This window comes from Pinus tabuliformis, chromosome 8 (assembly GCF_031772625.1).
Source record: "Pinus tabuliformis cultivar Carrire ecotype Pingquan chromosome 8, CPIR1, whole genome shotgun sequence".
Taxonomy (NCBI): Eukaryota; Viridiplantae; Streptophyta; class Pinopsida; order Pinales; family Pinaceae; genus Pinus; species Pinus tabuliformis.
This window is the reverse complement of record NC_142294.1, coordinates 58,888,650-58,912,370: the sequence shown is the minus strand read 5'-3', so window position 1 is coordinate 58,912,370 and position 23,721 is coordinate 58,888,650. Positions and strand designations below refer to the sequence as shown.

The window sequence follows — 23,721 nt, the reverse complement described above, 5'->3', positions numbered from 1 at the left end:
CTGACGAGACTCAAAGCTCTACCATAACTTAAGAATTATTAGATACCCATGATCTCTACATGGATAGATGATCAGTACTGGTCATAGGCCGTGATCCTGATGACCCAGGAAATGCTCCAAAGTGTCTTCTCTTCACAAGGTAAACAGTAAAAACCAATGAGTTCTAACAAGAACAACCAAATATGAGGTAACATTTCGATGAAGGATTGACAGGAACCAAGTAGGTTCTGATAGAATTAAGAAGACTGGGTCAAAAATTTGTTTTTAACATAAATTTGGCATACATACCCCGACTGATAAGGAATTTGAGGATTGTGTTGTTTGATTGACTTAGTTAGAGGGGACTCATTCTTTTTTTGTGGTGTTGTCTCAGTTGATGGAGCTTTCGGGTTAGGAGTTTGTGGTTTCACTTGAAGCTTTGGTTGATGGTTATGAGATGCTCTTTGATGCTATGTTATATATTTGGTGGATGTTGTTCTTGGTTACCGTAGCCTAATGCTCATACATTTCATGGTCTTTCATGGTCTCTTTTTATTATGACTTCAATTTATGGTGGGTTGTACTAGGAGGTATCACTTTTCTTTAATGGTCCAAAACCTTTATAAAGTATACTCCTTGATGTCCAGCATGTGAGAGCAATTGTAATATTTTATTTGACCATCCCTTTTTAACCTCATGGAGTGTTACTTTATACTATAGTGGGCCACTTTATTCATAAGAGGGGAGTCGCTCACCTTCTGAACCCAAGATTTTTTCATAATATACCATAGAGGCACACTTGCTAAAGGGTATTAGTTAGAGGTTACATGAAGCCACAAATGTATTTGTGAACTTCCCCACCATATTTGTAATTATCAGCCATTATGTTTTTTTATTTACCATATGCTTGGAAAGGACAAATATGTGGAGGAAGGTAAATCATATTTCATTGCTAGCCACGGGTTTAAATTCATGGAGCATCACACATATTATACCATGACTCCACCTTTCAACTTGAAAACAAATTATATGGAACTGCCTTCCAATTCACTAAACCGCCTTTTTTTGTGGAACATTGCATATCAATTAATCATGTGGATGGTGTCGCCTTTACACAGCCCATGAGCTTGTAAAAGTGATGAGTTGTATGTAGGATGGGAGCAATGTATTAATGTGATGTAGAGGTGACTTAAACATTTTTTTGGCTACTCTCCTAGTTAGTTCATTTCACATGGCATATGATGGAGCCGGTGGCACATATGCGCACACATTGGCAGGGCCGCTTCCACTTATCATTCCACAAGTAAGTCATATTCTCATTTGCCCACAAGTGTGTTGAAGGGGGATGAGATCATGTTATAAACTCTATGAAATATCAAACAAATTTGTATTGGTCAGCCAAATTTATGAGGACATATCATCTTTGTTTTATCTAGCATATGGACTCATATGATGCCACATGACGGGAGTTGTCTTGGTTATAAGTCATTGACTAGCAGTTCCATTGGATGGACTCGTCCCTCTCCACATAGATTGTTGGAGTTGATTATTGATGCCATGGAGTATCATAGAGTTAAGTCAATCCACTTTGTTAGCATTAGCTGTGGAGCATTCATCTTGGGCCTTTAGGATGTTGTTACCTTGTTGGCTATTTCTGGAAAGTGCTTCTAGCTGGCTCATTACTTTATTATTGGTGAAATTTCTCATGAGGTTAGTTAGATGAAAACAATTTATTTTTTATTGTAAGAAGAGTTGAACTCAAACCTATGTAAGGGTATGCGCTCTCCGCGTTTACAAGGGTTGAATTTGGGAGAAATCCCTAAGAACTTGAGCTTAATGCAAGATCTGTTGGACGTATTTAAAGGATCAACACAACAATTTTGTGAGTGAGAATACTTTTTACATTTTAGTGCTCATTTTCTTGCTGGAATTTTCATAACATATGCTCACGAAGTAAGAACTTGGTATACTCCTTCCATTTTCCCTTATGTTATCATTCTCTAATTTAGGAAAAGTGCACATACACATTAATCTTAGTAGCAATAATCTTCATCAGTGTTGGACAGTATCTACACTTGTAACATCCTTGGACATATTTCTGCATTTTAGGACGGCAAGGAAGTGATTCAATTAGCTTGTATTTTTCAACCATATTGCTCCTCTTTCATTATCGGGATAGCCTCTGACCACAAAGGTAGTTCAGTGGGATTGAAGAAGAGTACAGTCAATATGACTACAATGTGGGAGTGCAAGCGCATCTCCCAAAAAAAATGCTAAAAATAACATATAGAGATCAAGAAACCAGTGGTAGTATTGCCACAACATGTATAAAAGTCATTGTGGTATAATACAAAATACTCAATAGTCTGCAGCACAATACAAAATAATAATGGCCTGCTAGAAAGGAATGCGTGAGTGAGATGGTAAGGTCTTGGAACAGAGCTAGAAATGTCCAAGGCTCCTGATTCTAATGACTAATGGTGAGGGAATCAAATAGGGTACAACTTCAGTGTCGAAGTCCCCTAGGGCTTGTTGCCGCCTTATCCACACCTGGGCTAACACGGAGAAAATATTTAATCCACTTGTTGTGGCCTTGTGGGCAAGTCTCCAGTTGAGCAGCTGTCACTCAAATCTCAACTCCTCCAACCACGCTGACTCCTAGCCATGCCAAGGGGGGTAGTCCTTATGTGAAAAGAAAAACTAAAGCTTGATTAAGCTAAATTAAACAAGAAATATTTGGGAGTTATTGAATTACACAAGAACACGTCAACAAGATAAATTATAGCATATCACTTTAAAGCTTGTAAATAACTTCACTAGTAAAAAAATAAGCATGTATAATCATCCATAAGCAAGAGATGTAACAATAATAAGTAAATGAATGAAAAACCCTTAAGCAAATGATATACCAAATAAAGACTACTGCCAAGTAAAGAGAGCTTGTGAAAGTAAATGCTCAAAGTGAGAGATTATATTTGAAAGTAAAATGCTTATACTTGGAAATGGAAGTGCCAGTGTCCTGTGCTGTAACAATCACATTAACAAATTCTTCTTTCAGTAGCAATTACTTTTTCCAATTAATTTCAATCACTCAATGACAATAAGCAATTGTAGATAGAACAATAAACAATATGCACAATAGAAGACAGCCAAGATCAAATGTACACAGAGATTTAGGTCAAAGACCAGGGCAAAACCCCACAAGGGTGAAAACCCAACCAAATTCTTCTTCAATTAGATGTTCATCAAATGTTCAGCAGAGATACATAGTCCAAGTACATCCAACAATTAGTCAAAAGTCAAAGCCTTGACTTTCAAGTTAACCAATCAAATATACGAGAGAAAGTCAAATCTGGTCAAAGCACCAGTCTGCAATTTTCAGCCCTGTTCCAAGTCAAAGTCAACAGCAGTCAACACAGTCCTAACAGTTAACCAGTCCATAGTCAAAAGTCAAATCAGCTCCAATTAGTTTGGTCAAATCAGCAACAAACTCAGCTTTCCTTGCTTGGTAAAACCCAGTCAAAACAGTCCACAAATCTGCCTCAAAAATTAGTCAAAGTCAAAGTCAAACCTATGGAAACCCTAGCTATCTGCGGTCAACACTGGTCAAAGTGCCCAGAAAATTTTGGTCTTCTCTCTCCTAAATTCGGCCTCCAATAACAGACCTAAAAACTAAGTCAAATCACCCAAAGTCAATGCTGGTCAAAGGTGCCAAAACAGAAGTCAAATTCGGTCAACATAGTTCTCTCTGCTCTTCGCACGTGTGAGCTCAGACCCTGCAATTTTAGACCAAATTGAACCAAATAAAGAAGAATGATTGTATTATGTGATGCCTCCAAGTGATGCCACCTTAGGTGTATTTATATGTGGTTTTAGGAGGCCGAATTCTCCTTCACACCGGCTTGTATTTCTTGTGTTGACTTGGAGCAGCGATAAAATAATATTTTTCCCATGTGGAAATTTAATTTTTCCAAGGGCAGTGGGGTCTCCTTAGGGGTTGTTGGGCTTCCCAAATAGGAAATTGCTCCCTCAGCTGCTAATTGTCAACACTCCCTCTTAGCTAGGGAGCAATTTCCGACTGTATCATAAGTTTCATCTCGGATGTACATGCCTCATCATCATCATATCATATCTTGTCTCTGCTCATCCATGCTCATCTGCTGAACCGTGATGTCTCGATCGAAAGAAGAAAAATCATCATAGGGAAGATTAATCTGCCACCTATATCCAATGACAATAGGCGAGATACCACTTACCATGAGAGGTGCGAATCACACACATCCTATTGTTCGCTGATTTTCCCACCTTGATCCTCAAGAATCAAGTGGTAGAACACTTGCATCCAATCACTTGAGCAAGATACAAACTTACCATCCTAGTACATTTGTATCTTGTGATTGATTTTTCTCCGAAGATCGGGATCAAGTACCATCTTATGAATACAAGTATGGATCCCGTCCATCACCTCGCCATCAAAATCAAAGACGCATTAGTATGAAAGTGCGGGGTTGAGGAAAAGTGTTTATGTCCACTAAACCCCGCGGAACCCTTGTCTGCATAATAAGCATGAATGGTCTCCTTGGCCTAATCCATGGCCTCATACAAATAAGCCATTGCAGCTTATCCCCGTCTACCAATCTCAAAACCTTTACTATAGGTTCACTAACTGAGCACATTTCTTCTACTCCTTGCCAAAATGTGTCAGTGTACACCTTTTTTGCAATGGCTCTCCAACCTTGTCTCTTGTTGTATCTACAATCACGCCACTCATCTGAAACAAACATTTGCTTCAACTCAAACTAGCATCGAATCAAAAACTAAAAACTAATAAAGTTCGTGGCAAAACGTGTGATTGCAGGATGCTGCAACTCCCTATTTCTTGTGTATCTCCTCAGGAGGCCAAGAACAAAAGCATGGTTATATATAATCCTGGAGATGCTCCTAGTCATATCAATCACCTCCTTGATGAAGGAGAGTTTTCCCATATCCTCAAGTAGCAAATAGATACAATGCGTTGCACATGGTGTGCAGAGCAATGTGCAATGCTTGTCCATATGCATCATGCTAGCAACCACATAATTAGCTACATTATTTGATATGACTTGCACCACATTCTGCACACCAATCTCCCGAATGAACCCATCTAACAACTCACATATCAATGTTGCATCTTTTATATGTGTTGATGCATCCACTAATTTAACAAACATGGTACCTTCAGGACAATGTACCAAAAAATTTAGAAGGTTCCTACCCTTCCTATCTATCCAGACATCAAACACCTCCCAAGTCTACTTCAACTCCGTCAATCTAGAGTTGATGTCCTGCTTTTTTGCTTGAAGGATTGACCCCCGCAACTCCTCATATGTAGCACTTTTGTACCCTAGGCCCACAATAGCAATAGCATCACATATTCGCTGCCAAAATGGATTTTTTTGGTGATGTTGAGAGGTAAGTCACTCAAAAAAGACACCTCCTCATAACTTTGTTTGCTTCTCGCTTCTCCTTTTTTTTAACAACTGACTTTATGGAAGGTTGTGCTCCACATTCAGTTCGTGGAACAAAAAATGATGACCTCCCACTCCCAGTAACATCAACAGGTGACGTTGTGGAGCCCCTACTATTGATTTTTCGTAGCATCGGATGTGCTCTAGCCTTGAAATTTGGAGGAGGCTAAGGCACACGAGATCTCCAAGACCCAAAAATCGTTTTGAGAAATTCCACTTGGATGAGGAGTTATTAAAATAATTAATATTTTTGATGGGTTCCTAAGTCTAAACTTAGGAAAATAAAAATATTAATGGGTATTAATAAAGATAAGGGTGAGAAGCTTCTAAGAGATGAGGATCAAGTCTGTTTTAATCTTAGTCGTTGATTAGGGACTTAATCTCAACCGTTGATTCATCAATAGGAAAAGTATAAGAGAAGACTTGAGGATCATTTGGAGACACACCGGTAGATACTCAGTATCTCAAGGAGAGAGATCGATTTGAGAGGGAGAGTTGCAGGGTGGAGGAAGAGAAGGGCGTCAGCAGCAGGCAGTGACTGAGGAGGAGGTGACACAAGGACAGTGGGAGACAACGCAGAGAGACACGCAGTCCAGAGGAGAGACGCAGAGGGACGCAAAGCCACACTGAGCCACGCAGGGCCAGGCAGGGGTGACGCAGAAGTGGAAGCAGGGTCTCCAAAGTGTCAGAAGGTCTCAAAGGTAAAGTCTCAGGTGTTTTCTTTCAGTTTCTCTGTATAATCATTCCTTGTAAAAGCAATTGTTGCTGAAGATTAATAAAGCCCTCATCTGTTGCACCAGTTTTCCCACATTGGGTTTTTCTGGGGACAATTGTCCAAAATAACTATGTTGATGTGATTGGTTCTTGTGTATGTATATTTCTCTATGTAATTGTGTGATAACTGCAGTAAAATTAGTTTTAATATTTGCTGAAGGGATTTCGTAAATAACTTATTGTAAATAATAAGTAGGTGAAATAAATCAGTTGATGCAGTAGTAGAATTTCAGTTTAGAAAATTTAACACCTCCTACTACCCTCAGGCTCAATATTGAAAGCAGATATCCCTAAAGATTTGCCAACGCGTTCAGCCTTATTTATAATTGCCTCTTCCTTCTTCTTGTCATTTTCCTTAATTGCGTTGTTTTTCCCCAATTGCTTCAAGTGCAGCTCTTATAAGCTCTATATTAGAATTCGTACAAATCCCAACATCATGTCTAGGAAGTCTAGCCAGATGGTATTCAATTGAGTAACCCTTTTTTATGTTATCTTGTTGTGAAAATTCGAGAACCCCTGAATCCCTACTGCAACAAATGATTAAGTTCCTCCTATTTGTTAATGACCGAACAAATTATTTAATTTTTCCTACAACAAACACCAAAACTAAAACACTTTAGTCTTCACCATTTAAATAAAATGCAGAAACAAGAATCTGAGCAACAAAGAAATACACAACACATCTACACAGTTATTTTTGGACAAATGACCCCGAAAAAAACCCAGTGTGGAAAAATCGGCGCAGGAGCTGAGGGTTTGTATTACTAAGCAGTAGTTTTCTGAATACAATCTATGGATGCCTTACTGGCTATCTAGTACAAAGAATATCACTGACAGAAGATTAGTGAGAAATACCTCACATATCATTGGCAATCCTGACTGATCCGGCCACAGAATGGCTTGTCCCTTGCTACCTCTACACATTCACTGTGTAGGCCCATCATCATAGCGTCTAGGGAAAGCATCACTCCTTCTGCTGATTGATTTGCCTCTCTAAGACTTCGATTTTGTCCTCCTCGTCTCACACCCGGTTTCCGGCTTCAGAAATCAATCCCTCCAACAAAAATACAGATCTCCTCAAGGCTATGCGTTGCCTCTGCGTCAACCTACGCTGCTCAGCGTAGCCTTTGCGTTGCCTCTCTCGTATCTCTCTTTGCCTTCTCTACTGTGTATCCCTGGATCAGGAGAAATCTCTGCCCCTCACTGCAAGAAATCACTTCGAATTTCTCTCCAGCAATTGTTGTGCTTCATAAATTCGATCTTCTGATCTCTTCCTTGATGTGTTTTCCAAATGCCCATCAACATCCTTTTCATAATCCTCCAGTTGAGAACCAACGTCCCAGATTAGATTCTAATCAATGGATCTGATCATTTGGACTCAATCTTCGTCTTCTTCTAGAAGTTTCACCCACAGTTAGATTAATACCCTTTAATTATTATAATTTCATAAGTTTAGACTTAGGCACCCATTAAAAAATAATTAATTATTTTAATAAAACCGTCTCCAGGTGGAATTTCCCAAAACGATTTCTAGGTATTGTGGAATGAGGCTGAAGCTTGGAACACACCTTAGTCCTGCTCGATTAGATACCCTGGTTAGGTATCTAACCTGAAGCACTATGTGTGATGCAACTCTTCATAGAGCATATCATTTTGAGATCTTCCATGTACCTAAGTATATATGTAATTATGAATACCTCCCTAGTTAAGAGGGAGTGTTGAAGAATGTAACTAGTGTCGACCTTCATAATTATACTTGAGTCATTATGTAATATATTTATCAAAAGAAAAAGAATTTTTTATTGTAAAAAGAGATTGACTTATTAAAGCATGGGTTTCATGCTTGGGTCAATGGTCTACAGGTCAAGCCTCCATTGTAGGCTTTTAGGTTTGTGTCTTATGTCAAAAATCAATGTCAAAATGTATAAAACCCTTCTTGGGTTCGTTGTATTAAAGAAAGAAATATATTTGAGTCATGTTAACTCCTCCACCATCAAGTCGGCCTCAAACACAAGAAGTCGGCCTCATGAAGGGACACGTCCACCTTATGAAGACTATATATAAAGAAGCATTCGACCTTGAATATGGCACCAATGAATCTACAATGCAATTTAGAAAAGAAGTTTGTATAAGTAAGAGATACCTATGAAGAGGAATAAGGGTATTGCAGGGGCTGAAGTCTCTATAATTGTAGGACCGAAGTTTCTATAATTGCAGGGCTGAAGTTTTCTATGATTACAGCCGAAAATAAGAGATGTCAAGAAGGGTTGAAAGTCTTGTTCTTCTGTTTTGGAAGAAGACTACTTCAACTAAAAGGCTGACTTGATGGATGGAGAGAGGTTTAGGTCAAGGTCTAGGATGGTCTCAATTTGATTTTGATTCTACTAAGGAAGAGTTTGAATGGGTTTTCCCCTCCTTAGGGCTTTTGCCCTAGCTGAGTGCCTACATCTTGTGTTCTCTTGTTGTCTTTGAAGTTTTGGAAATTGTCTTGATGATAAACATGTAATAACAAAGAAAAAGAAATAAGATATAATCACAAGAAATTGTCAAGTAATAGAGAAATCGGTGTTGCCCTAGATTTCTCAACAAGCATTGAGAGCCATGGGCCTCCATTCTTAAAGAGCATTGATTGCCACGCCATGGGCTTCTTCAGCACCACCATATTGCTTGTTCGTGCCCCAGTCATACAGAGATGATGAGGCACTTGGACCATGTTGCCCAACCGGCTACTTATTGACTTGACACTTGGTAGTTGATCCAAGGCCCAAAGGAGGTTTTGTCTCACCCGAAGAGACGTGGGAGGGCATGTGTCATCTTCTAGCCATCATTGATTAAGCATCGACTTGATCTTGAGCCATTTGGAGACCCATTTGAAGCCCACTAAGCCCAACTTGGGGTTTGGAGATGTTTTACAACATTTCGAGGGCATCCCCCTCTTATTTAGCACTTTTGAGGCCTTCACCCTCATTCTCAGCACATGAGACCTCAAAGCTCGCCTTGGAGAGCACTTCGCATTAATTGCATGGGCCAAAAGGCAAAGAAAATAATAATTAATGTAAAGCTATCTTGGTTGGCTTGTAACCAAGGGTTTCTTACCTTGTGTTAACACTTTAGGGGCTTCATAATTTGAAATTTGAACCTATGAGTCTTGTATAAATGTGAGAGACTCACTCTCATTTGAAATCATCACACTTTGGATTTTCAGCTACCTCATTAGAGGATTTTCGCCCTGCAACTTTGTGGAGAGATTTTGATGAAGCTAATGCATTTTCACATTTGGAAAATTTTGTTTTCTCTCTTGGAGCTTCTCTTTGGCATTCTTGTGGATGGATAATGGATATACTCTTCATTGTCTTGTAAGTGCCTTTTGATGTTATTTTTGAACTAATGAATGTCTAATGCATGGAGTTTTGTCTTATGGTTATTATTGTGCCCTAATTCATGAAAATTTGTTTAAGGCCTTGATAATATTGGAAAATTTTGCATGTGTTACTCATAAGATGATGAATGAATGAATGTTCCTAAAGGCTAATTTGCATCCTTGAAACTCCAAAAAAAACGCCATTGAAGTATAAAAGTCTAAAGTTGTCATCTAGTTGCATCCATAAATAATGAAGTTGCTTCTTTACGCCTCCTTGAAGAGAGAAATTACCAAATCAAGATCATTTTTACTCCAATCCTCCCAATTGCTAGGCACTAGTCCTAGGTCCTTGGTGATCACCCTCAACTCCACGAATCATCTTTTTCTTCTCTCTCTTCTTCGTCCCTTTAAGGATAAAGAAGCTTTCTAGGGCTTGAAGCGAAATTTTAGGGAGGATAAATTTTTGGATTCCATCCAGATAAAATCCTTCCTTTATGTCTCCTCTAGGCATCCACATGTTTTGAACGAATTCCGATGGTGGAATTTCAATAAAATTGATGCCCTAGCTATCACACCAAGCGGGAACCCTAGGTGCTAATCCTTCAACTTGGGGACTCTTTGAAGGTTTGTGCTTTAATGCTTGTTGAAGTATATCATTCATAACATTTTCTCTTGGCTATCTTGACCTTGGATGAACACTCATCTCGTCAAACATCTTAACCCTAAGTCTTGTATGGTATTTCTCTCACTGGGTTTTTCGTGGAAAGTCCTCCTAGCTTCTCCCAAAGCTCATACTTTAATTGAACCTTTCCAATGAGCCACCTTTCCTCACTTTAAACCTATACTGGGAACATATATCACAAGTGAGGGATATTAGGACTCCTCCCATCATTGAAAATCCGAGAAGAAAAGGAAACATAGGTTGTGGTGATAGTGGGCCTTTGTCTCAAGGTGTTGTTGTGCCCTCTAGCTTTATCCTATTCACTAGGCCTACTAGTTTGTGCAACAACACCCCCTACAAGTTATACTTTGCAATAGGAAACCTTGCAATATAAAGGGTGTATTTTTTTGGAAGGCATTCAAAAGGACATCCATACTTGTCTTGTTGAATGTAAAGATTTCCAAGAGAACAAGGGTGAAATAATAAGACCCAAGACATTAGAGTCATTGTCAATCCAAACCACTGTCTTCATTATCATGTCTATGGATTTTATAGTGGGCCTCCCAAAAGCCAACAACAAATCAACCATCATGGTGGTAGTTGACCACATTTCCAAATATACTCACTTCTATGCCTTACAATGCCCATTGACGCTCTCCATAGTCGCCAAAGTCTTCATGGATCAAATTTTTAAGTTAAATAGCATACCCACTTTGCATTGTGTTGAATCATGATCCCACCTTCACAAACAAATTCTGACAAGAGTTGTTTAAACTATAAGGCACACAATTGAACATAAGCATAGTGCAACATCCCCAAACAAATGGTCACACTGAGGTGGTCAACAAATGTTTGGAAACAAACTTACGATGTTTTGCAACAGACTAAAAGCACTAATGGGTTCAGCGGCTACCCCATTACCAAATGGTGGTACAACACCATTTTTTGTAGTGCCATGAAAATGTTGCCATATAAAGTTGTCTATTGCCAATATTCTCCTTCAATTCCTTCATATTTACCAAGCACATCCAAGGTTCAAGACATGGATCACATATATAACACAAGTGAAACCATTCTTTGCACAATTAAGAATAGTCTGATTTTGGCTTAAAATCAAATGAAACAAGAAATCGATCAACATCTTTCTAAGCATTCTTTTATAGCACGGCAAGTTTGTTAACCCCTAAATTTGCCCCTTTGTAAATTTGGAGGGTTAATGACTAGCATATTTCATCAAGCTAGAGCTTCAAAGACATATTCAGATACATATATTCTTGGGATAGGGGTTGGTTCCCATGGAGTGTTGAGAAATCAGGATGCTTGTAAATTTCTCTTAACTTGATAATTACTTGTGAATGTTTGTTGCCTTTTTATTAAATTTATATTCTTTTCATCAAGCAATTATCAAAATGTACAAATGCATGAAGATCACAAGAGACAAAGAACACAATCAATTAGGCTCCAAGCCAAGGCAAAACCCCACAAGGGGGAAAACCCATGAAAATCCTCTTCTTATAAAATCATATCAAAGTGAGATATCCAAGACACAAGACCAAGACGACCAAGACTGACATAAAGACCCGAGTCAACCTTCCTTCAATCCATTTCCAACAAGTCATAGTCAACAAAAGTCAACACTGGTCAAATCTCATAAATTTGTTCATCTCCGAAAATTTTGGCCCCTGAAATTTCAAGCCTATAGTAGCACATAAACTGCCTTAGAAAACTCACTTGTGAACAAAAACTAGGGCATAAAAAATAAATTTCTCTCTTCTTTGACTTTTCTTTCTGTCTCCTTTGACTTTCATTAAAATTCTCCTTGCACAAAAATCGAAGTGATGGATAGATGATTAAATGAGGTCAAACTATCTTGTATTTATACAAGTCCAGGAGGTGGAATGGCTGCCTCTTTAGGTCGACTTGTCCAAGAGGGTCGACTTGGTCATTGTGGTGACATTTTTGACTCTTTGACTCAAAAAATATTTTCCTTTTTCTTTTACAAGTCCAAATGGGACTTTGACTCAATTACATTTCATTGACTCATGATAAAAAAGAAAAAATTGACTCAATGAATATAATAAGTACATCAATGATACATTTGAATTTCATTATGAAGAACGACACTAGTTACATTTTCAACATGGAGATGGGTTGCAGTATGGGTTCAATAATGTTATGGTTATTCTGACACAATTTTGCATAGATTTTCATCATATTGGAGAGTTACTATTTTTAGCAATTCTACTACTTTTTAGGATGCAGCGTTCGGAGGCCCACATGGCAGTATTGATTACATATTTGAAGTCCTTATGAGCTTACGATTCTAGTGAGCCTTTTTTGAATTACATGCATAACACTTGCAGTGACAACTTCAAATTTGAGTCTTGCATGTCTGTTGCAATGGTATATTTGAGATCCTTGTGAGCTCACAATTCCAATGAACTACTTTTAGGCAACATGCAAGATGGGCCTATTTTTGGCAGGTTTTGCATGTCCAATCTAGTCACATATTTGGACTCCCCACTAAAAACCAAGTCCAATAAGGGTGGTTTCATTGACATGCGAGGTATTTCTAGTTTTCACGAGTTTTGCATGGCAATTATGATGGCGTATTTGGACTCCTCATTAAAAGCTAAGTTCAATGAGTTATTCAGGACATGCAGACAATTGCCTATTCTTAGCAATGGTCATGCAAGGGTGACATGTGGTAACTTTCAATGATGACACATGGCAACATCTAATTGTGACACATGGCAACTTGTGAGGGTGACAAGCAACAAGATCAAGATGCATGCATGAGCTTGAGTAAAGTGGCAAGTCATCTAAGGAGGACTGCATGTGTCGGTGAGTTAACTAGGTCGCTTGATTGAGTCAACTAAAGGTTATTGGGATGCATGCATGAGTCTAGGAGTGACTTGGCATCTTCTAGAGTTGACTAAGTCACATGCATGCATGGATAAGTCTATAAGGTGTTCTCTTGAGTTAACTAAATCCATGAATTCTCTTTTCTCCACTTCGCTTTACTCTAACTCTCTCTTCCTAGTTCAATTTCAATTGGACTAGAATCATCTCCTCTTCTCCCATGCCAATGGCTAGTACATCGCCACCTCACCCTAGTTCTTCACCAGTTTAACTCTAGCACATTACTACATCACTCCCCTCTATCCTTTGTTGAGCAATGCACATTGGTTTCGCTCTCTTCACTTTATCCTCACTTCACTCCACCTTTCCTCTAGTCAACAAGGCCCATGGATTATCTACTCCACTTTTCCCTCCAGTTAACTAAGCTTTCTTCACATGCATTGTTAGTCACACTCAAGCAAACCTCCACAACACCAAACCACATGGACAGTTCACCTCTCTTCTCTCATCAGTTCAAGAAGAGCCTTGCATGGGTAACTTCCTTAAGTAAGCTCTTGGATGGGTGGATCTTCTTCGACAACAACATATACCATCTTTCTCCTTTCACTTCTCTTTCTCTCTTCTAGCTTCCACTATATTGGGCGAGAACATCATTGTCTCAATTTTGTAACAATCTTCTTAGTGCAACCAACCTCATGGCCTTTGCAGAATAAAGCTTGATTTTTATCTATTGTCTCTCTGGGTTGATCGATGTTATGATGTTTTTCTTGTGCAATATTGTGAAATTTGTGAGCCTTTTCTTTGGTTAAAAACTGCTATTTAAAAGTGCTTTTTGTGTATTTCATTTCTTGTTTAAAAAGCTAATGTTGAGGATTATTCCACCATCTAAGACAAAGTATTTTAGTCACTGCATTCGTGTTTGTATCTGAGTTCGGCATCCTTGAAATTCGAATAAAGTTCGGCAACTAAAATTTTGTTGATAAAATTCAACGTAAAATTCAACGAATTTTTGCCGAATTTCATCGAATTTGTTCATGTTCATGTTCGGCATAAAGTTAGGCAAATAGAAATGAATTTGTTTCAATTGTTTTGAGGTTCAGTGAATTTTGAATTCGAAAGATCAAATTCGCCGAACCCGGTGACTTAGTTACCACTTGTTTGACCACTAATTTGTTGACCAAGAACAACCATTGCATGCTGATTTTTATGTGTTATTTGTACATTTACAAGTTGAAATAGTGCATGCAAGACTAGGGACACCACCATGTGGTTGGCAAGCAGCAACTCAACGGAGAGGGAAACTTGCATGCAACATGAACCGCAAATTTTCCTAAATGTTGCACTAATTACCAATGCAAAGTTTAGAAAGCATGTCATCCTTTCTTGGTGCAAAAATTTGTAATAACAAGGATCAAATGTTCCTTTGTCTCTAGCCCTATAAGCAAACATTTCTTAAAGACAAGGGCTCCCAAAAGCTAGCACTAAAATTCTATGGACCCTGTCAATTACTCCAACAGATTGGCCTTGAGGAGAATGTTGCTTTTAAATGAGAAGGGAATGTTAGAGCCCTGTTACCCACCAAAAAATGGGTAACCCATAGGAGAAAAATCTTCTCCTTCTTTGGAAAACCAGTCAACCAGCACCCCTACATTGCTCAGTACATGATGATATGGTATGACCCTACACCATTTGCATTGGTCAAACACCTCTCAACATTTGGCATTCCTCTTGAAGGAAGGTAGAACATCATTTGACGGGTACTTTAACCATTTTGCAATCATGTGCTTTTACTTAATTTTTGGGCATGCTAACATGAATTGAGGGATGATCTAGATGATTGACCAATCTGAAACATAAACATGTTCTCTCACTTCACCAGGGAGGTTAGCTTTTTATCATAGTCCAATGGGAGCTCCTCTAAGGCCTTAGGGTTGTGGGAGGTGTACTACTTGGGAGACTTGGCTTAAAGTAGTTTGTCCATGATATTTCATACTTATCACTTTCCATCATTCCCATATTTCATCTCCATTCTTCGAGCTTGCGGTCATTGGTTCATTGGGATTAGCACTCTCTTATCCTCATCGTTGAGTCTAGGCCGAAAACTTTGCCCTTGAGGTTGATGTAGCTAAAAGAAAGATAAAAGCATAAAATGGCCACAATGAAAGAAAAGGAAAGTTAAAATGAAAAAGATGGTTGAGACATTAATTAGCGAATGGGCAAAGGCTCAGCATGAGCTCCACTACCCTCATTAGCCATCACCCAATTCCTTGAGCACTTGATGCTCCATCACATGATAAAGGAATTCTTGCATGTCCCAACCCTGATAAGCGATAAACTAACTCATCATTAAGGGGTAAATAAATGCTAAATCGTTGAAAGCAATCTTGGGCTCCTAAGTTATACTCTCAATCAAAGCATTATCAAAAAGAAGCAAAAGGTGCACCAAAGGTGTGGAAAAAAGCAAGCCGAGGAAAGAGGTAACTCATGCCTTTATGATTGATCCTTCCTTACATATATACACTCGGGATGATGGACCTCCATGAACTAGTCCCATGGCCATGGCACGTTGACTTGAAGTCCTTCCCCTCCATTGCCACCACTATCATAAGAACCTCCAGATTAAAAGGTTGACCTAGGACATGTCACCTCCCCTTAGGTGCTAAAATCACCAAATAGGTTTGACCATCTAGCCATCCATAACATAAGTAGGAACATGTTTACAAGACTTGGTCTAGTTAGATATTTGAAGGTGGTCTTAGTTTGAAGTGTTATTATGCCCTTAACAATTAAGCACAGTCCATTATGATGCATCTATGGTCATTGTTCCTAATGATTGGTGGCTCTCACTTGATCTTGAGATGCCTTTCCCATGTGGTTCTTCACATAGTAGCAAAGGCCTTTGAGGGCGCATTGTACCTTCCAAACAGTAATGATGACCTTGCAGATGCAGTGTTTCCCCTCGAGAACAAAGCGTTTGGCACTTTGATGATTCCAAATGATGATTGACATCCAAGAGCACCCCCAAATGTTGAAACACTGAGCTTCTCTTGCTTGGTGTTGGATTTACTTGATGTTGTACCCAGCAGACCAGGCTAGCCTTAACACTATTTGATAAGCGTTACTTGATCCAGAGTCCAGATGATGATGACCATCCCCAGGATGACAAGCGAGGACTTGTACTCAAACTTGGAGCCCCAATGATGGAGAAAAACAATACCATGTCACCCATCTAGCCCTTGAGAGGGTGATGTAGGGCACCTAAAGCATGGTTTTGAGACATGGAGACACTTTGGGGCATTTCCTGAGATCTCCCCTCAAGACTTGCAGTTGATTATGATGATGGGACATCTCATTAGCCCATCCCATGCATTTTTTTAGCATTTATGGCCCAAAAAGGGCATGACATCATGCCTTGGAGGATATCGACCCACACTTGTGTGCTTTGATACATTATTTTATTGATATGAGCTATGGGGTTGGTTTATAACACCTTGTCTTGTCAAACACTCAAAGTCAAACGTTTTTTAGGGCTTGTAGGCTAATATTTTGTAAAAGTAAGGGGATAGGCCTCATATAAACAAAGGACCCCTTCACTCATTGTCTTCATCATCACAAATGTAATTCGGCTCTCCTTTTCTAGCGTGTGAATTGCCTTGTCTTTTTCACTACTTGATAAAAATTGATTTTATGGAGCATCTTGCTAATGGAGATTGACTATTGCATTAGAGACATCATTTCAGGATTGAAAGAAGGTTTTTTTCATAGAAGGATTGGAAATATTATTGTTGATTTTTCATTATTTTGTATGTGAATGAATTAATGCTAAGGTTTCTAAATGTTCCATGACTAAAGACATTGTTTATTGGACATATTGGTAAAAGTTAAAACTTTACATGTTAAATATATTCTTCCTTGAAATCCATAGAACTCCTAGTGTGCATCTTCTATCTAATTTCTCCCCTCACAAAAAAGATAGTTACAATTTTACATGAGGAAAAAATATCCCCCCCCCCAACTTACTCCAATCAATTTCATTCTTCCTTTGAAATTTGCCCTAAAACCTCATCTTCCCAAGTAGGAATAGGCATTGACCAAAGTTGTGTTGATCAAAAATAATCAAAATCAAAATATTCTCCTTACTTTATATCTCCCAGGATTTTTAAGGCAAGCCACTAAGGCTTTTCTCAAGCCGATTTTCTTCTAAGATTATTTTGAATAGATGTTTGTGGATGAAAATCTAGGGTTTTCCTCCTTATACCTTTTAAGCACAAAATCTAGCTTATGTTGTGGTGAATCCTCCCCAAATAGGGTTGGCACCATCCTTCCTAATCTAGTTAGTGCCCCAGAAACCCTAAACCCTCGCCAAGCTTCAACTTGAAAGCCTATTTGAGGATTTATCCTGTTCCTTTGTTGATCCAATCATTAAATAACCCTTTGCTTAACTCCTACATGTTTGGGTACACCTTTATCATTGCACATCAATAAGCCCTAGCTTGTAGTGGTCCTTGTTTATTCTAAGGTTTGAATACTTATATCTTTAAAAAGAAGAATTGAGCCTATTCGTCATTAAAGAAGCTTTCCATACCCTACTTATATCACCTAGAGCTCACTAATTGGAATATCCTTATAGGAAAGTACAAAGAAGCCTCCCTTGTGGTGATACTCCACTAAACAGCAAGTGGAAGTTTGTTTAGGTGACAGTGGCAATCTTTCCTCATTGTTGCTACAAAGTCTAGCCCTCGCCTTGTGAGTCCCCTCATAAGGCCTGCTAGAGTTTGCGGCAACAAGCCCTACTATAATGTACAAAGCTATCTGCTTTGAATAAAGCATGTTACTGCAAAATCTAGCACCTTAGCGTGAAGCCTTGTTGAGCACTATAGATTAAAAGCAACAATGGAATCAATCACCACTGTCACCTTAGCAACTATTCCCCTAATAATGTTTTGGGTTGGATTTATCCCCACAGGGGAGGCTTCTCCAACAGATCTTAGTGTTGAGAAATCTAAGGGCAACTAAATTAGGTGATTTCTCTTACTTTGATAACTGTTTGTGATGTATTTTTATTTAACTTTTTTAGCTTCTTCTTTCACTTAATCATAATTAGTGTTCTTATCATCAATCATCTACCAAACAATAAAGAACAATAAGACAAGAGGACACAATATATAGGTTATCAGCTAGGGCCAAAACCTCTCAAGAGGAAAACCGACAAGAATTCTTCTCTTCTTATAGAACTTCAAATGACGAATTCCAAAACCTACGACCCTTGACAAAGACCCATCCAAGACAAAGTCAAACTTCTCCTTTGAAGAACATTCTTTTAGCAAAGAGTCAACCCAAGTCAAACCAATTTCACAACTGCTGCAACTCTCTTCTTTGGCCTCAACTTCGGACCTACAATTATGACTGCAATTTTGGCTACTGCAAAAACCCTGGTTTCTGCACGTGTGGGAGAATATGGTGTTTTTACCCTTCTTTCTCCTTCACTTGAGATGGCTTCTTCTTCTAGGTAATTCGACTTGCAAAGGAGACTTCTTTTAGAGACAAATCTCGACTTCCTAATGTGACTGTAATCTAGTACTTCATGTAGTAAGATTGATGCCCTAACTTCACACATGTGAGGAAAGAAAGCCCAAAACAGTTCTTGAAATACTTCGATTTATCTCTCTTCTACTTCGCTTGATATGAGACTTCTTCTTGTCTTGTGATCGAACTTCTGGATGAATGATGGATGTCCCCAAATGAAGTCGACTTCCCTCTTATATATAAGTTACTAGGATGCCCTTAATAGGCCAATGTTCCTCTTGGAAGGCCAACTTATTATCCTTTGAAGGCCGACTTGTTGCAGCAAGTTTGACTTGTCTTAGAGGGTCTTTTATGACTCAAATAATTTTCTCTTACATAATACATGATGCCCAAATGGGTCTTTAACATATTACAGTGACTCTTATGACTTTCTGGCTCAAAGACAAGCCCTAGAAGCACTCAATGGGTGCTTGAACTATAAATAAAATAACCTTGAGCATGAAACCCATGCGTCAAGAATGACAATAATAAATTTCTCTTTACATCAAATACATAGCATCATGATTATATATGTCATTATGAAGACCGAACCTAGTTACATATTTCAACACTCCCGCTTAAGTAGGGAGGTATTCATAATCCATACATGGTACTTGGACATTCTCATGTTGAAGAATTCTAATAAGAATCAAATTGGTAAGCCATCTCATAAGCTATCTTATCAGCTTATACAAGTGCATCTCATTATACCAACCAACATTGTCGCATAGCAAAGCCTTCACTAGCAGCCCTATCCCTTCACAAGATCAAAGCACAATGCTGGCAAGGCCAATGATTTATAGACACCTAAATCATTGTCTCTCAAGGCACATACTCGACCTGGGTGTTCAAAGGGTATGTCCTTTTAGCACAATTCTTGTCTTGGAATAAAACATCCTCAAGGAATTTCCTCTTCAGCTACTCTTGCTCATTGAATGCTCTACCACATCCTCAAAGGGCATCGAAGTCAAGCTCAGATGCTTACCCAATCCTCCATTATTTCTTCATAACATGAAGACAAGAATGATGTATCTATCTCTCCCTCTCAACTAGGGAGGATATACTCATTCCTATAAAAAGGAATATACTCAAGCTGCCTCTTAACTAGGGACTTGCCCAAGCTCCCTCTTAACCAGGGACTTGTTTCCAACAAGCAGCTCTCTGCTATTTGGTGGAGATCATGGTACTATCAGCTGCTTGTAAGGCTCCTCTTTCCAATGTCATGAACTTCATCTTCTTCATCATGGAGCTTTTTTCATCATCACTTTATCATAGGGCATAAGCCATCTTCTCCGTCACTTTCCCTTCAACGAACCATAGTTTGAACCTATAGTCATGTCATCTTTCTTTTTATCGGAAACTGATCTTCTAGTGCACATCTGGTTTTTCTTCAAACAGCTACCTCTTATAAGTCATGTTTCTTTCAGGATCTTCCATCGAATCACATGTCTAAGTCATGTTTCTTTCAGGATCTTCCATCCTGAAATACTAGTTGTAGGTGACATCTACAACTCTCTTTTGGTAGCCCTGTTTCAACTTTCAACCCAACCAGATGATTTCAAAAATAAAAAACGAACATCAAATTAAAATTACCATTTTATGATGGCCTTTAGTCATGACATCAACATCCTACTATTTTGGTATGTGCACCCTTATTTTGGTATGTGCACCCTTACATGCTATGTAATTGAGAACTTTTGCTTATTTGTGTATAAACAGTTTGGAAATGGATGCACATGAATATATATACTTTTCTTTAAAATTTGAGTGTTTTATGAGTTTTCGATTGACCAATTTTTTGGACCGGTTTTGACCGGTTCCCAGTCAGGGGGGTCTACCGGTTTGATGACTGGTCCAGTTGTGATAACTATGGAACTTTGACCAATAGAAATGTGGACAGCAATTAAAGGCCAGATTTGACAATCATCAACCTGAAGGAACCCCTTAACAGGCACATACCACCAAAAAGGTGTGTTAACTAGTATTTTAATGAAAATGCAGAACCTAGACATCTATCACCTTGAATAGCTCAAGTTTATTGAACTTTATTCCAATCATCATTGGTAGGGGAAAGGACCAGGCAAAGAGATAGTCATATTAACAAAATCCACAACAAATATGCCACTCTGATTTTTAGTGAGCTTGTTGCTAACAAGGAAACAACAAATATGCCACTTTGATTTTTTTAGTAAGCTTGCTACTAAGAAGGTATCTTAAAGACCACTTTGATTTTTTAGTAAGCTTGCCACTAAGAAGGCATCACAAATACCACTTAGATTTTTTGGTAAGCTTGCTGCTAAGAAGGCAGCACAAAGACAATACTCACAAGAAAGCAATGGGGATCCACAAAGCACAAAGGAGTCATATTAACAAAATCCACAACAACAAATATGTCTTTATTTGATGACAATGCAGAACCCGGACTTCTGTCACCTTGAGTAGCTCAAGCTTATACCAATCATCATTGTTTGAGGAAATAACCAGGCAGGGACATAGTCATATTAACAAAACCCACAACAACAAATATGCCACTTTGATTTTTAGAAAATGTCGCTAAGAATGTGACAACAAATATGCCACTTTGATTTTTTAGTAAGTGTGCCACTAAGAAGGCACCACAAAGACTACATTGAACTTTTAGTAAGCGTGCCACTAAGAAGGCACCACAAAGAAAGTACTCACAAGCAAGCAATGGTGATCCACAAAGCATAAAGGAGTCATATTAACAAAATCCACAAATATGACACTTTAATTTTTAGTAAACTTGTTTCTAAGAAGGCACCACAAAGAAAAAACTCGCAAGCAGGCAATAGGAATCCACAAAGCACAGAGAAGCCATATTAACAAAATCCACAACCACAAAAGTTCCATTTTTATTTTTAGTAAGCTTGCCACACAACAACAAATATGCCACTTTGCTTTTAGTAAAGATTGCCACTAAGAAGGCATCACAAAGACCACTTTGGATTTTTCCGCTTGGCGCTAAGAAGTTGGCACAAAGACAATACTCACAAGCAGACAACAAATATGCCACTTTGATTTTTAAGTTTGTTTACCACTAAGAAAGCATCACGAAGACCACTTTGATTTTTTAAGTAAACTTGCCGCTAAAAAGCTGGCACAAAGGCAATACTCACAAGCAGGCAACAAATATGCCACTTTGATCTTTAGTAAGCTTGCCACTAAGAAGGCATCACAAAGACCACTTTGATGTAACCTTGCCGCTAAAAGGCTGGCACAAAGACAATACTCACAAGCAGGCAAGCAAGCTTGCCGCTAAGAAGCTGGCACAAAGACAATACTATACTCACAAGAAGCTAGCACAAAGACAAACTTTACTCACAAGAAGCTGGCACAAAGACAACACTCGCAAACAGGCAAGTAAGCTTTGTCGCTAGGAAGCTGGCACAAAGACAACACTCGCAAGCAGGCAAGTAAGCTTTGTCGCTAGGAAGCTGGCACAAAGACAAGTCACAATACTTACTCACAGTTAGGCAATAGGGATCCGCACAGCACAAAGGTACCTCTAAGCAACATTAGTACTTGACCAAGGCACGATAATATCGCATCGACCAAGGGGGCCTTCACCCCAAAGCCACTTTCCAGGTTGAAAGAGGTTTTGGTGCCTTTACTACTTCATAAATCACCCTTGTCTCCGAACTGTTGCAATGTGGGAATAAAAACTCATACACACACAGAGAGACTCAGAAAACTTACCGTTGTTGCCGTGCGTCTCGGACAATGCAGATGAAGCCGAGACTGAACTTACAGTCGATATTCCCCCGATGTCTCTGTTTAGGGCAGCGCTGAATGCTTCCACAGCTTCACCCGAATGCATATGCTCATCCTGTATCAATATACAAACATGTCCAGTTTGGTAAACCAAGTTTTCTAAAATTCCCTGGGCAAGATCGCCTTCCCCTGAATTCAGTGAAATTTATAAAATTTACAGTTGGGTCAACTTTTGCAAGCTGAATACTGTGATCATGAACTCTGAGGAATAATACTTTGAAAACGCATTGTTTTTTCAATGTGTGAACATAGAATTAAGAGAATATAAAAATTTCTTTTAGGTGGCCATGAAACCATGATCCAGGAAATGATTAAGGTGAAATCTAGGAATTCAGTAAACACGGAAAGAAGGAAATAAACCAACCTCGTCTTCTTCCAGAAATTTCACAATTCCTGCGTCCATCGAGCCCTAGGCAGAAGAAATCAATTGCTATGAGGTAGCTCTGAAGTGTTTCCCCCTTTATATTGTTCTGGGAGTAATGTTTAATTCCTGGGGAGCTTGATGCTCCACAGATAACAAATTTAAGTGTATATGTCGCTGGTATGCAAGGTTTTGTGGCGTTCAAACCTAAGTTTTATTATGCTTGAATGCATCAATAAATCAAAGCCAATCCAAATATTCAACCGCTTTGGGTGTCCTGCGAAGGGTTTACTTCCTCCGAAGTCAGAGAGATCGAAGGGTTTACTTCCTCCGAAGTCAGAGAAATCATGGTTCGGTCTATAGCACTATTTTGCGGTGTGCGGTCACAGGGGTTTACTTCCTCCGAAATCAGAGAGATCATGGATCGCTCTATAGCACTATTTTGCAGCCTGCGGTGATATGTGATGTCGAAATTACCTTATTATATGCCTTTTTTCACGTCTCTGTGTGTGGCTTTTAAACATATTATTATATGGATTTGTTTGTTCGCAGCTTAACTAGATATTGTACAGTTTTAGGAGTGCGTTGTCATCTATATGGTTTTTAAGGTTTTAAGCATGGTGAGTCGGTTTGTTGGCATCGGTTTGTTGACCATGGTACGTGTCCAGTGGTCCCTACAAATGTATTGGTGGTAATTTATACAATAATTACTTTAGATTTATTTCAAATTGGGATTTATCAAGATCTACCTAGTCTCTCACTGATCAAATATTTTCTTATTCATAACAATAAAATTTTGCATATCAAAAAATTTGATCTCTCTTGGCGCTGGGTAGATGTAGGTTTAAGATGGAGTCCC

At 38.8% G+C, this 23,721-nt stretch overlaps 1 protein-coding gene across 3 annotated transcripts in view; it reads right to left on the bottom strand.

Moving 5' to 3' along the window:
* LOC149234134 (transcription initiation factor TFIID subunit 4b-like) overlaps positions 1–23,409 on the bottom strand; it is a 138,545-nt gene extending 115,136 nt beyond the window's left edge. For 2 of the 3 annotated variants that reach the window (XM_089371757.1, XM_089371758.1), the window contains exons 1-2: positions 22,866–23,409; positions 22,427–22,556 (exon numbers count right to left, since the gene is read on the bottom strand). In XM_089371757.1, coding sequence (XP_089227883.1) covers positions 22,427–22,556; positions 22,866–22,904 — 169 coding nt within the window. In that variant the 5' untranslated portion in view covers positions 22,905–23,409. The remainder of the gene's footprint in view (positions 1–22,426; positions 22,557–22,865) is intronic. The other variant, XM_089371759.1, reaches the window with a different exon arrangement.
* Between the last annotated feature and the right edge of the window lie 312 nt (positions 23,410–23,721).